The sequence below is a fragment of the Ovis aries genome, chromosome 2 (genome assembly GCF_016772045.2).
Source record: "Ovis aries strain OAR_USU_Benz2616 breed Rambouillet chromosome 2, ARS-UI_Ramb_v3.0, whole genome shotgun sequence".
Classification (NCBI taxonomy): domain Eukaryota; kingdom Metazoa; phylum Chordata; class Mammalia; order Artiodactyla; family Bovidae; genus Ovis; species Ovis aries.
This window is the reverse complement of record NC_056055.1, coordinates 2,603,250-2,617,311: the sequence shown is the minus strand read 5'-3', so window position 1 is coordinate 2,617,311 and position 14,062 is coordinate 2,603,250. Positions and strand designations below refer to the sequence as shown.

Here is a 14,062-nt window from a genome sequence, read left to right as displayed (position 1 = left end):
GGCCCCGGTGACAGGCACTGGCTCGCTGCCACGCAGCCAGAGAGAGCCGCCTCCCCACAGGACTGTCCAGGACGCTCCTCCTGCTCCCTCACTCTCCTCCTCTCGCTGCCGACCTTAGCCCTGGAGAGGTCAGAGGTCAGCTCGCAAAGTGGGGAGGGCAGTCTGGAGAAAGGGAAGCAGTGGTCCATGCCCTCTTTCCCAGCTATAGTGGTCCCAGCTGCAGCAAGCCCTCACTGGGAGAAAAGACAGGACTTTAAATCAAGTTTGGATTTTGCTTTTGTATGGGACTGATTTATAAACAGAGTTTGTTGAGTGACTGAAGGGACCACAGGAGTTTCTTATGTCCTGAGAATGAGCAGATGATCAGAAAAGTCGTAAGACGTGTGAATTTTTATCAAAGGTCAGGAAAAGGGCTTCTCTCCCTTCCCTCTGAACACATGTATAGAGTGGGGTGGGAGACAGAGGGAAGCTGATTATGATTGCGTACTTCAAGTCCTGCTCACTCTAGGTGTTGATTCCATTTGCCATTGTAAATGGGTTGTTGTCTTCCGTCCTGTTTTTCTAACTGGTGGTATTTTCTCCTATCACTTCCAAACAATGAAGTCCCTGTGCGCCCCTCAGGCAAAGTCACTTAACCGTTGCCTGCAAGATCAGCTGTGTCTCAGGCTTCATATCCTGACCTAGTAGAGATCTGAAGGCACCTCAGCCTTCGGGGAGGGACTGAAGGAAGAGGTGGAGGGACTCAGCATCCAGGCGCCTCTCCTGCTAGGTACCGTGCCTGCCAATCAAGCTCTCCACGTGGCTGGCTTCCTTCTAGTCTGTGTTTCCCTCTCTGTGTGTTCTTGTCTTTCGTTGTCTTACCTGGACTAATGACCCCTGCAACAATCCGATTTCCAACCCTATTTCCATTCCGAGGCGCTGGGTGGGGGAGGATGCCGACGGATCTTTTAGGGGAGACACAGTTCAACCCGCAGCATCTTCCTTTCTCACTTTCCCAAGTTTGCGTTTTCTCCTGCTTCCCCAGGTGTGTAAAGGGCACCTGCAGCGCCTGAGCCAAGAACCCCGTCCCAATTCCTTCAGCAAACTCTTTCAGCCCTAGCTCCAAAAATATCCCAGACCCATCCGCATCTCTCCATTTCCATCATGCTAGCTGAAGCTGCTTTCACTTCTTGCCAAGGCAGCTGCAGTCGCCCTGAGCTGGCTCCCTCCCTCCCCCTTTTATCTGTAATGTGGTCTTACCTGCTTTGCTGACTGCTCTCTACTGACAAGTCCAAACACCTCCCTCATGCTTACAAAACCCTACTGATCTGGTCCCTCCCATCCTCCGACCTCATTTCCCATCACTTGCTTGCTTTGATCCAGCGGCCTGCTTGCAGTTCCCCGGATCACTGGCCTCCTTTATGGAATGATCTCCTCGAGGTCTTTGTGTGACCACCCCTTCTTGTCTGAGAGTCTCAGCTTAAACGTCATCTTATTTAGTGACATCTAAGAGAACTTCCCTGACCGCCCCATCATCAAACCAGTCAATGCAAAAGAAAATCAACCCTGAATATTCACTGGAAGGACTGACGATGAAGCTGAAGCTCCAGTCCTTTGGCCACCTGATGCGAAGAAGTGACTCACTGGAAAAGACCCCGATGCTGGGAAAGATTGAAGGCGGGAAGAGAAGAGGGCGACAGAGAATGGGATGGTTGGGTGGCATCACCGACTCGATGGACATGAGTTTTAGCAAACTCCGGGAGATGGTGAAGGACAGGGAAGCTGGCATGCTGCAGTCCGTGGGGTCGCAGAGTCGGACGCAATTGAGTGACTGGACAACGGCATCAAAAGAGAACCCCGACCGCCCCCTCGAGAGCAGTCACTCGGGTTTTCTCTGCTGCTGACCTTTAGTTCCCTGCAGAGAATTTAGTAAATAGATTATTTTTCTCATTTATGTGGGTATTTATTGTCCTTCTCCCCAGAATTCCTAGGAAAGCAGGGACCTTGTTTATCTTGATTACACCATCTAGAACTGTGTCTGGCACATAGGACTAACTCTGTAAATATTTACTGAATAAATAATCCTGCATAGACGATCTTTGTGTATGAACTTTTTTCTCCCCCTACGTTTGGGGATTTATATAAATAATCCAGCAGGAGGAAGATTACTGGATCAAGGGATGTAAACATATCTTGGCTCTTGGAATGTATCGTCAAATAGGTTTGCCAAGATGTTGGGTCAGTGTTCATTTGTTAGGCATCCTTCTGAATCCCCAATGCCAAGGCAGTGATTTCTGGCATGCGGGGGAGGGAGGGAGAGAGGGCATGTGCTAGAAACGGGGGTGGGGGCAAGTCGGGGCTGGGGTCGGGGCTGCAGCAGTGATCAGCCACCCAGCCGGCCCCTCCCCAGCGCCTGTCTGCAGGCGTGACTGCCTGGCCTTTGCAGGCCTGCCTGGGGCTGGCAGGGCTTTCTGCTGTGTGAATGTGGGTCTGCTGTGGGAGCCACGGTGGGCAGAAGGTGCTCCTGCCCTTCAGGGAGGCAGGCCGGGGGAGCTGTGAGGAGAAGCTGAGGACGCAGAGCGGGGCTCGGACTCGGTTCTGGAGGCCCCTTTGCCTGGGCAACTCCCGGGCTGGAGCTCTCCTGCTCAGGACCCTGAACGCGGGGAAATACGAGTCCCTCTATTGCACGCCCACCTACAGGAACACAGACACGCATCTCAGGCACTTTCACGCACAGCCAGGCCTGTGCGTTTGTGCCTTGCCCACTCTCAAAGAATTGCTATAAGAGCTAAAGTAGCAGTTGTCTGTAAGATTCTTGAAATACAGGACCAGACGGGCACCATCCAGGTGTGGGCCGTTATCAGGCCTCTCCCATATTCCTCACGCGACTGTAAGCTTCCTGACGGCAGAGACCAAATTTGAGGCAGAATTAGTGCTAATGAGTCAGCCTGCCTGAGTTCTAAATCCCTGCTCCACCACTTATTGGGCCAAGTTATTCAACCTCTTTTTCCTTGGTTTACTCCTCTGTACCAAACTCATGGGGTTGTTTGTGGATTCATTAAGCTGATGAATGTGGTGGACACATCACAGTCCCTAACACAGCAGGCTCTTGGTGGGTAAAAGGATGAGTTGACGCCCAGACCTGCTCGGGCCACATTCTACAAAGGCGATTCAGCTTTCTTTTAATGCTTCCTACCTCCTCCTTTTTCTCAAGACCTCTTTCTCTTTGAAGCTCTGTGTTTCTTTTGTTCCCAGAATCCCCCAGAGTTTTCTGCAAGGCCTTGGGCACAGTGGTTTTCAACTAAAGGGCTGGCTGATAAACAGTTGCTTCCGTTCATGCGGGAATCCCTGACTTTATTGAACAATCTGGAACCTTGCTAGGTCCAAGAACCAGCGCCACAGGCATCACTTGGGAGATGCGGAGTCTCCGGCCACCCCAGACCTACAAAGTTAGACTCTGCATTTTCACGAGCTCTAGAATAACGCTTCTTTAATTTTAATGTACCTATGATATTTTCCTGAAGATGTTTAAAATATAGATTTCGGTACTCCTAGAGTTTCTGATTCAGTTGGTCTGAGGTGGTGACTGAGAATGCGTATTTCAGCACTTTGAAAATCCTGCTGTAAGACCGCCAGCCTGCGGAGCCAAAGGGATGAAGCTCTAACAGGGAAATCTGACGCCCTGGGGATGACGAAGATGGCAGACGCTCTCTTAGCCTTTTAAAAGCTCACCAGGCAGTCTTTGCCAGCGGTATCTTCGCACAAAGATGCTTTTGATTATTAATGCCATTACCATGTTTGTTCAAAATTCTATGGCTTAAACGTTCTCTCACTTGTTTGATCTAACTTCGTCCTGCAACAGCCCTGTACGTTGGGCCGGCTGAAACGAGTACCTCACTTCCAAAGCAGAGAGCAGACGCAGAGGAAGCTGTGTGACTTAGAGACCACAGCCAGCTGGCCCCCAAAGGGCAGCTTTGACTTCTTCCCCGTGGTAACCACTTGTGTCTCTGTGTCCGTCTCTACACACACTCACACAGCCATCACATGGAGCAGGCTAAGTTGCTTTAGTTGTGTCTGACTCTTTGTGACCCTATGGACGGTAGCCTGCCAGGCTCCTCTGTCCAAGGGATTGTCCAGGCAAGAGTACTGGAGTGGGCTGCCACGCCCGCCTCCAGGGGCTCTTCCCAACCCTGGGATAGAACCTGCATCTCTTAAGTCTCCTGCATCTAAGTCCCCTGGCAGCTGGGTTCTTTACGACTAGCGCCACCTGAGAAGCCCAGTCAAACGGGGCGGCTGCTGTAATTTCCACACCCAGCATCTAATTACGGAGCAGGCCACAATTTGACCTCTGCCTTTAGAGTTGGTAGGAGCTGGCAGGAGGAGGAGAAATGACCGCCAACCCTGCCCCAGGCCCCAGCTGACCCAGAACACCTTCTCTCTGCTTCCTCCTACCGGCCACACCTCCTTTCTCTATTCTCAGAAATGAGGGTTCAGTCCTGACTCTAATTTCCTAAAGATTCTCTGTTTGGAAAAGTTTATTAAGCCATATAATTCTTTCCTCAGCTCTGATTTCCTTGTCTTAGTCAGCTTCAACCCCCCTTTCCACCCACCCCCAGCAACGCCAAAACACACACACACGTAGACACGCACGACTCCAGCCAAATGAAAAGCACTCTTTCCAGGACAGTTCTGGTTCCTCTCATCTCATCTGCTAGCGATGTGAGCCCTGGACCCCAGCCCCTGGCTCCGGACTCTGCCCGCCTGCCCCTTCGGCCCAGCCGGTGGGAACAGACCCCAGGTGCTGGTACGGGGAGGTGAAGCCTGGTGCTCTGCTCCGGCCCTGATTCCCTCGTGGGACCCTGGGAGAGTCCCTGCTCTTCCCTGGCTCGTTTCCTCCTCTGCAAAACGGGGAGAGCTAGGTTAGATGATCTCTAGGGAGGCTTTAACTTAGAACTTTATGATTCTGTGTAGGAAGCTCACAAAGGCAAAAACGTCAACTCTACTGGCAACCTAAGATCCTTGAGGCGACGTAGAGGACCTGTCAATCCGAGGTTCTGCCAGTTGTGCTGTCTCTGCGTGGAAGCTGATTCCAGGATCCATTTTACAAAGCTCTGACGTGTTCCCACTGCCCCAGGACCCTGTACCCAGAGCCCTCATCTGCCTCACCTGCGGTCCCAGCACAGGGAAGGCTCAGAGCCTCCAATGAACACACATCGCTGAGGCCCAGGGAGGCAGAAGCTTTGCCAGCATTACACAGTGACCATGCTAATCTCCCTTCCTGTGTGGGAAAACGCAGTCAGCTCAGAGGCTAGAAGCAGGGTCCCTGGAGCCCCAAAGATGCACATTTGAGTCGCGGCCCTACCACGTGTAAAGGTATGAGACCCGGGGCAAATTACTCAGCCTCCTGGGGCCTCAGCTGTTTCCTTCCTAAAGTAAAGACGATGACAATCCTCACACGGTGGGTGTGAGATGTTGAGAGGATACTCCACGGAATGCAGTCAGCACGATGCCAGGCAAGAGCTTTGTTGAGTTCATCCCTTGTCGCGTGCCAACTGCAAGCTACACTGATTCTGCCAGGCCCTATGCTCATCACTTCATGTCCAAGGTCTGTGTTATCTCACTTAAGTCTCACAGAAATCCTCTGAAGTGGGAATTGTTTTCAGATGTGAACATGGGGCTTAAGGGAGGAAAGCAGATGTTTTCCTTTCTATTAATGGCCTCTCGGAGCCGCAGGGACATTGGACGTCACTGGGGCCAGCCCCCTACTTAGAAGGCTTCTGCAGCATCCCTGGACGGCGGAACTGATGGGGAACCTGGTCCCCCCTGGAGAGCCTAGTTTATCTTTGAACGGCTCTGGCTCCAAGAAAACGCTTCTTTACAGAGAGCCCCACTCGATTTCTCTGTAACTTCCGCGCATCTGCATGGTGGAAAGAACACTGAGCAGAGTCAGAGGCCTTGGGCTCGTGCCCCAGCCCTCGTGCTGAGCAGCACCGTGACCGGGGCAGCCACGCTTCTGGGCCCGTTTTCCCAGGTGAGAATGAAGGAAGTGCAGGAGGTAAGCTCTAGGTCCTTCCTGGTTTGGACGTTTTAGGATCCTGTAACTCCTGATGGTGTACCTAATAGACCACGTGTCTGATTATGATGACGGAACCAGTGAAAGAGTGGACACCAAGCTCCAAGGAGCAGATCGGCTTCTGCCAACATGTCAGGGTGGGCACCGTGCCAGCTGAGAAGAATCCAGAAGGTTCTTAGAAACGGCGCTCTCATCTTATCCTCCGGTCCTTAAACAAAACCCTGTCCCTCTTTTCCTTCCATCTTTTCCTACCCCCCCACCTTCTCTGCTTCATTTTTTCCTTTCTTCCTCCTAACTTCCTTTCTTTCTGAGTCAGAGGCATAAAGGGATAATTGAATCTCAAGTCAAAGTTAAAGATCAGGCCACTGGTGACAAGGTACTCACATTACATTAACCTGCAGAATCCATCCGGTTTCAGGACCAGGAAAACCCTAGGATGCCGAGTTGCTTTGTATCTCTGAGAACCTTCCAGATTTGGCTGCTAAATTTCCAGCTCTGAGACAGAGGTTTTCTGTCACGAGGTCGATGCACGGACTTGCCTCTGAAATAGCATGCGAATTTGTGTGCTGTGCGCACACATGCATTTTAAAGAAGTTGGTTTTGGCTGTGCCTTGCAGGATGCGTGACCTTAGTTCCCAGTCCAGGGGTCAAACCCATGTCCCCTGCAGTGGAAGGTGAAGCCCCACCCACTGGCCTGCCAGGGAGTCCCAAGTGTGCATCTTCTAGGAAGAGGGGTCTGAAAGGGAGGAACCGCCCTGAGAGCTGTGCCTTGGGGTCCCTTGGACCCGGCCTGGTTCTCAGAGTCTGATGTCACAGAACATCAGCATCAGACCAAATGGATCTTTACCAAAAAAAAAGACTGCTCCTTAATCATGTTTGAGCAGAGGATAAAACAAGTACATAATCCAGATCACGAAAAGTGACCAAATACCCCCCTTTCCCGTCTGACATAAGGCTGGCTGCTCCTTTTTTCCCTCCTAACTGGATAACAACTAGCACCCCCAATAATAGGGTCACCCCTGTTCGCTGACAGCATCCAACCCGGAGCAAAGTCCACTTCCCTGAACCCTCCCCAGCTAGTCCATCACAAGCCCAAATCCTATAACAAGCTCTTTCTGACTGAGCTCTTTCCTTTGACTGAGAAGCTCTGGAAACTCAGCTTTGTTTCATTACCACCAGCTTCAGCGGTTTTCAGCAGTAGCCTAACTGGTCAGTTCTTACCAGTGCCTCATTTTCAGTGCAGCAATTACCATCATCCTCCTAACAGATAAGACGGACCACGGCATTGCTCTGCTCCAAACCCTGCCCCCTGCATAAGATTAGCAGCACCCCACCCGTGACCAGCATGCTCTTGTCCCTGTGGCCTCTCTGACCTCAGCCCCACCAGCCTCACCTCTGCCTCGTCTGCTCCTGCTACGTCGGCCTCCTTGCTCTCCCCGGAGCACCCCGGGCCGAGCTCCTGCCTCCGGCTCGGGCACGTCCCCTCTGCCTGGAACACTCGTATTCGGATCTCCTTGTGACTCCCTCTTTCCCCTTGCTTGAGCCCCACTGCTCCCTGAGGCCCACCCTGAGCAGACTGTCCTACTAAGACGCAGCCCCTCTCTCCACCACTCCCAGGCTCCTTTGCTCTGCTTTTCCTTTTGTTCACAGCTCTTTTATCGCCTGATATTCAAAGTCAGTCCCCTAATGACTGACCGTTATTCACGATGCACCTCCTCTCACTGGAATCCACAAGGGCAAGGATCTAGGGACCTGGAGCCTAACCTTTGATGACCAGTCAGTACATATTTTTCTGGATGTGGCTGAATAAATTAGCAGCACAAGGGCTGGAAGGTAAAACTGAGCGTGACTTTGGCCTAGATCCCGCCCTGGGAAATCAGGAGTGAGCCTGCCCGCTTTAAGCTTGGCGGGTTGTCAACTCCACGTATTTTCTTAAGACAGGGTTTCCTAAACTTCTAGTGTGTGCATGCCAACCTCGTGATTTTTGCCCTAGGAACAACCTAGACTTTTATTTACTTAAAAACTTTTCCTTAAATAGACTTTTTTGACAAATCCATTTATTTTCAAAGAAAATTTTATATCATGGCTTTGATGTGCTAGCTGTATGCTTTTTTCTAACACATGTTAGAATAAGCATATGGCTGTTTACCACCTAAATCGTCTTGCTTACCCCTAGTGGGAAACTGCCGTACCCTTCTTCCTTTAACCAGAAAGGCCCCTACCTCTCTCTGGACCATGTGCTCGGTCGTGTCTGACTCTCTGTGACCCCGTGGACTGTAGAGCTTCGGGCTACTCTGTTTGTGGAATTTCCCAGGCAAGGGTACTGGAGTGGGTCGCCATTTCCTTCTCCAAGGGATCCTTCGGACCCAGGGATCAAACTCACATCTCCTGTGTCTCCTGCATGGCAGGTGGATTCGTTACCTGCTGAGCCATTGGGGTATCCTTGCCTGGGAAATCCCACAGACAGAGGAGCCTGCCGGGCTGCAGTCCATGGGGTTGCAAAGAGTCGAACATGACGCAGCAGAAAACAGCAGCAAACCTCTTCCAGCTTCTACTACACTATGCCTCTCTCTACGTTTCCAAAGTCCTCCAGAAAGCCTCTGGAAGCTCCTCCAACTCATATGCTCACTCACTTCTCTGAGCTCCCTTCACATTTACAGGAAGAAACACACGCCTGACATGTGGATGCCGACATGCCGAGCAGTCTTGTCTTCCGTTGTATAACAAGAGATTGTAGCATTTCTTCTTGGGGCTCTAGATAGAAGAGGCATTAAGGTGCTTGACTCCCCGATGCACAGCCCACCCGAAAGATGAAGAGGCTTGTCCCAAACCCCTGCCAGGGTTAGAATCCGCCAGGACCTGTGGAGTCCCTGGAATGTGTTCAGCGTTAAGCCAGGCACAGGACGCAGCAGTAGAGAGAGGACCCAGACTCTGCCCACCTGGAGCTCACAGTGAGGCCAGGAGGCTGCACACCGAACAGCTACGCATGAGCGAGCAAACACGTGCAAGCGCCTCAGAAGGGGAGTCGGAGGAGGCAATGGCCCCCCACTCCAGTGCTCTTGCCTGGAGAACCCCAGGGACGGGGGAGCCTGGTGGGCTGCTGTCTGTGGGGTCCCACAGAGTCAGACACGACTGAGTGACCTCACTTTCACTTTTCACTTTCATGCATTGGAGAAGGCAATGGCACCCCACTCCAGTACTCTTGCCTGGAGAACCCCAGGGACGGGGGAGCCTGATGGACTGCTGTCTATGGGGTCGCACAGAGTCAGATATGACTGAAGTGACTTAGCAGTAGCAGTAGCAGAGGGATACAGGCTTGAGGAGGGGCCCCAGCTGTGAGAAGGGCCACAAAAGCCTCGATAAGGAAGTACGTCTAAGTCCTTAGGAGTTTGCTGAAGAGGGGCTGGTTGGTTTTTCAGTGGAGCCAGGCTCATTCACAAAGGCCTGCTTTGAAGTTTGGAGTTCAGTTGCATTGTGAGTTAATTAGGCCGCTGTGGCCGACCTACTTGAAACAGTGCTCAAGGAGTAGGCCGAGACGCTGGGGCCTTGGGGAGCGGGGTTACGGCAGAGGTCCTGCCGCCCGGCCTTCAGCGAGAAGGTGACTGGAGGCACCGCAGACCTGCTCTGGGGGCCCCTCACCCCTTGTTGGCAGTGAGTTTGGGCATATTGGACACAAGGGTTGTTTTTGCCAAGGGAGTGCCTTCAATGTGAGTTCTGACATTAACGAAAATAAATCCTTAGTTCCTTGAAGCTGGAAAATCTTAGTTTAACTTACGAGGCACAGTGCAAGGCCTTGTGTAGCTTCGCAAGGCTAACTGGTAAGGCGCAGATTTCTCAAAAAAGGGAATGCGTTTCAGTCACTGTTGCCGTTTCATCCAGGGTTTGCGTTTCCTTGTGACGTTTCAGTGGGGCTGGTTAAACTATAGCTAAGGAAGAAAGACACTCCACCTGCATCCTGCCTTGCTCTTAGGAAATCAAACCTGACAAGCGATGGGATGGGGCAGTGAGGTGGAAGAGGGAGGTGTTCAGACTGTGAGCAAGCCTTGGGGTTTGGTCTCCCACTCTGCCCCTTACTAGGCTGGGTGAATCGCTTCCTTTTCTGAGCCTCAAACTCCTCATCCTCAAATCCCTTTGGGTCCTCGGCCTCAAAGTCTTCATGGAATGGGGGTAATAATAATTCTCGTACTCCATGAGATTCTGGAGACATTAAATGGGAATAAATATGAGAACTCTTCCATAAGATCTAAAGTGCTGCAGAATATCACTTAGAAATGAGCCTGCTGTTAGAAATCCGCATTGATAAATCCTGAAGGGAGGCTCAGAGACCTGGTTAGAGCAAGAGCAAAGGTGTCTGGATTTCCACTAGGTTTCTTTTCACCAGGTGGCTGCCCTGGGGCCTGCCTTCCAGGAGAGCAAGTTCCAGGGGAAATGAGTAGGCACTGGGAGGGGAGGAGAGGCTCCACAAAGGGGTGCAGAGAGGGCACCAGGAAGGGAGGCGGCAAGGACAAGGCTCCCACCTTCTCAGGTTGCTGAGGGCTTTGAGGGGCGGCCTTCTCCACCTTTCTCAATTTGCCTGTCTTTGTGCGGTTGCAGCTGACCTAGCATAAAATAACACGCTTTTTCGCACATTTTGAAAGCAAAGTCAGGCTTTAATGATCGGTTTTCTGTTCCGTGGTATTTTCTTTCAAGCAAAGGCCATGTTTTTGTAAGATACTACATTTCAATGGGGCTATTCTTTGTCCCCGGCAAGCATGCCTGAGCAGTAGGTTTGAGGAGGGTTCCAATTTATTGCTTCTGGTGTCCAGTAACCTTGGAATGAGTGTCTGTCTCCAGGCCCCCTGAAGGACATGCTGTTTCAGAGAGTTACTGCTCTTAAATTGTTCTCTAATAAAAGCAAATGTCCCCCATTCTAAGTAGAGTGAACTTTCCAAATAAGACCAGCTGTGAATGTTGGAGAAAAAAAAAAAGAACCTTCAACAACAGGAGTCCACAGTGCAAACTGGATGCAGCCGACCTTCAGACGTTTGCACAGCCGTTTAAGAAGATGTCCTCAGTAAACTCATCTAGATTAGCTAAAAATCTCTGGCATGATGGACACGTGGAGCCTGTGGGCCAATATTCAATCCAGGTCGAGGAATCTAACGGGTAGACGTACCTGCCAAGGAATAATGCAAACGAATCACTTGTGACGGTGGCCACGGATAGAGAAGAGCTGAATTCAATTGAGCCAAGCTGCTCAGGTGCCCAAGGGTCAGGCTGTTGGCCAAACTCCTCTGAACTGGCCTCTCCCTGGGAAGGTCCACAAACCCTGGAGATCATGAGCTGCTCGGGGCTCCCTTGGTTAAAGGCAGGAACAACATCTGTTTCAATGTCTATTTTTAAAAAAACAGATAATAAAACATGTATCCAAACACTGTCCTCCTTAGACAGAACAGTCTGAGGACTGAGAAGGCAGGTGCGGTAAAGGGGGAGTCGACGAGTGACCCCAGATTGACTGCCAGACCTGGGCACGCAGTTGATATCCTCAGCGAGACCTCAGCTACCCTGGTGGTTTTGAGGAGTTCTTTGTTTTAAGCTCACATTATTTCATGTATGCTCCTAATGGTTTGTTGGTTAAGAGCAGGGCACGAAAGAAACACGTAGTGGGTTTAAGGATAAATTGCACTAAGTTTTGGATGGAAGATCAGAGACTCCAAAATACTGGTGACTTACTTGATACGGAAATTGTATTTTATCTGCAGGGCCTCTTTACCCATGATTAAGTACTGTTTCCTTTTTTCCAGGTTGGCGTTGGAACAGGTTGTCTTTTTAATGAAGGTGATTTCAGCGTCTCTCTCGGCAGCAGCTTCTCCTGAGAGACACACAGCAAGGTTATCACATGTCAGTTTTCAACTCTTTTGAGCATTCCAGTTCCTCATGGCTATTTGTTATTCAGTGTAAATTTCTATCGACAGGCTAATGGCTATTGGCACTGTCCCTGTGGTTAAGACTTCAGACTCTGGGATCAGGCTCCCCAGGCTAAACCCCCCACTTCCTAGCTGTGTACCTGAACAAATGAGGCTCAGATCCTTCATCCCCAAAATGGGCATCACAGTAAAACCTACCCTGCAGAACTGCTGTGAGGTTAAATGGGTTAAAACATGAAAAGTGTTTGGAACATAGTAAGCACTATTTAAGTGCTTTTCATTAGAACCAGGAATTAACAGAACCTTTCCAGAGTTGAGGGGCTTCCCTGGTGGCTCAGCTGGTAAAGAATCCACCTGCAGTGTGATAGACCTGGGTTCAATCCCTGGCTTGAGAAGATCGCCTAGAGATGGGAACGGCTACCAACTCCAGTATTCTGGCCTGGAGAATCCCATGAACTATTCCATGGGGTCGCAAAAAGTCAGACACGACTGAGCGATTTTCACTTTCTCTGTTACACCCATCTTTAAATACATCTTCAATCCTCCCAGTATTCCATAAACATTCCCTGGTGCTCTTTGTCCTAAGTATGTGTTTTCTCCTTATTCCCATCACACTTGAATGTCCATCGTCATGCCTAACTCCTCTGCTAGGCTGGAAGCTTCTTGAGGCCAGGACAGGACAGGGCACCCATTGCTTTATATTCAGGACTGGTGTCCAGTTATCACACTCTGGCTGAGTCATCCTAGTTGTTAAACCCTGAAAAACGTCTGAAACTGTTGCTAAATAGCACATAATAGTAACTGCACAAGTGGTAAATGTTAATTAGTAAAACAATGACCGTGTACCCACATTAGTTCAAGCTAACCTTCTTAGGCTCTGCTGGTGACCATTCATACATGACTTCCTGTTGCAGCAACATTCAAACAGCCTGCCCAGCACTGTTTGCCAAGTCAGCCCCTGTTATGGTAAGCAGTGTTTCTGTGGGGGGTCTTATTATTTTTAACAACCTCTTGTTATGGAAAATGTCGAGCATCTTCAGAAGGGAGAATAATTAACCTCAGTTTCAACAATCACTCATCTTTTTTTCATTTATAGCCTCACCTGTATTTTAGGAGAAACACCAGTCACAAGATAATAGCATCATTATCCTTGAACTACGTAGTTGCCCTCGATTCCAAATAGTTTAGTTTTTATTTTGGCTTATTTTTAGCAGCACTTCTTGTGTAAGTGGTAAATGTGTGGTGTTTTGATATTTTATATAAATTAAAAAATCTATATATGTTAAAAATGAAGAGCCAGAATGAAAAGATAACAAACCATGCAAAACTTTCTTAACATTTCCTTTTAAATGTCATAAACCTGAGTCTCCTGAACTGACAGAACAGAGGAGAAATGATAGGGATAAAGAACTACAGCTTGGGAATCATCTGGTTCTGCACAAAGTTCAGAACAGTCTGGAATATCTTTTGATACAAGGCAATAATTGATACAAAATAAGCAACTTGCGTTTCTGGAATGAAAAGCACTTGATTATTTCAGTAAAAATAGGAATGTCTTATTGCTTATGATGTGTATGTTGGTTGCAAAAGTGCTTGAAAATTGGGTTGTGGAAAGATCAAAGTCCTAAGAGTGCTTACCTATTTTGTCAAAATGGCAATCATGTTACAGATAAAGAACACTTGTGATCATCAGTGAGCCACCATCACAACTCAACTCCACACAGTGAAACATTTGAAATAATAGTCAGAAAAAAATGTCAGAGTGTTGATCAAGCAAAGAAAAATTTGGAAAGTATTACTAGAATTTTAAACTCTAGTGTATGGTTAAAAATAAACATTTTCAGATTTGAAATACTTGATAGCATTTCAAAAGGAAAAAAAAAAAGTGTAAACCCAGTGCCACAACTTAGAGTTACGGTCCCACTTACAGCAAAATTTCATACCTACTGTAACGAGAACACAGCTTTCGAGAAATATACACGAGGTAATAAAAGTTCAATCATTTTCTAGAAAATCAACTATTTAATATGAAACATGTTTTAAATAACTTAAAAATCTGAAGATGGCTTCAGGGGTTTTGTTGAACTCAAAGTACAGGAAGGAC

General features: G+C 49.2%; 1 protein-coding gene across 1 annotated transcript in view; it reads right to left on the bottom strand.

The window, feature by feature from the left end:
- Positions 1-10,680: 10,680 nt before the first annotated feature.
- Positions 10,681-14,062, bottom strand: part of C5 (complement C5) — an 89,931-nt gene continuing 86,549 nt past the window's right edge. Inside the window, exons 40-41 of the mRNA XM_004003966.4 lie at positions 11,765-11,903; positions 10,681-11,207 (exon numbers count right to left, since the gene is read on the bottom strand). Of these exons, the coding sequence (XP_004004015.2) occupies positions 11,069-11,207; positions 11,765-11,903 (278 nt within the window). The 3' untranslated portion in view covers positions 10,681-11,068. The remainder of the gene's footprint in view (positions 11,208-11,764; positions 11,904-14,062) is intronic.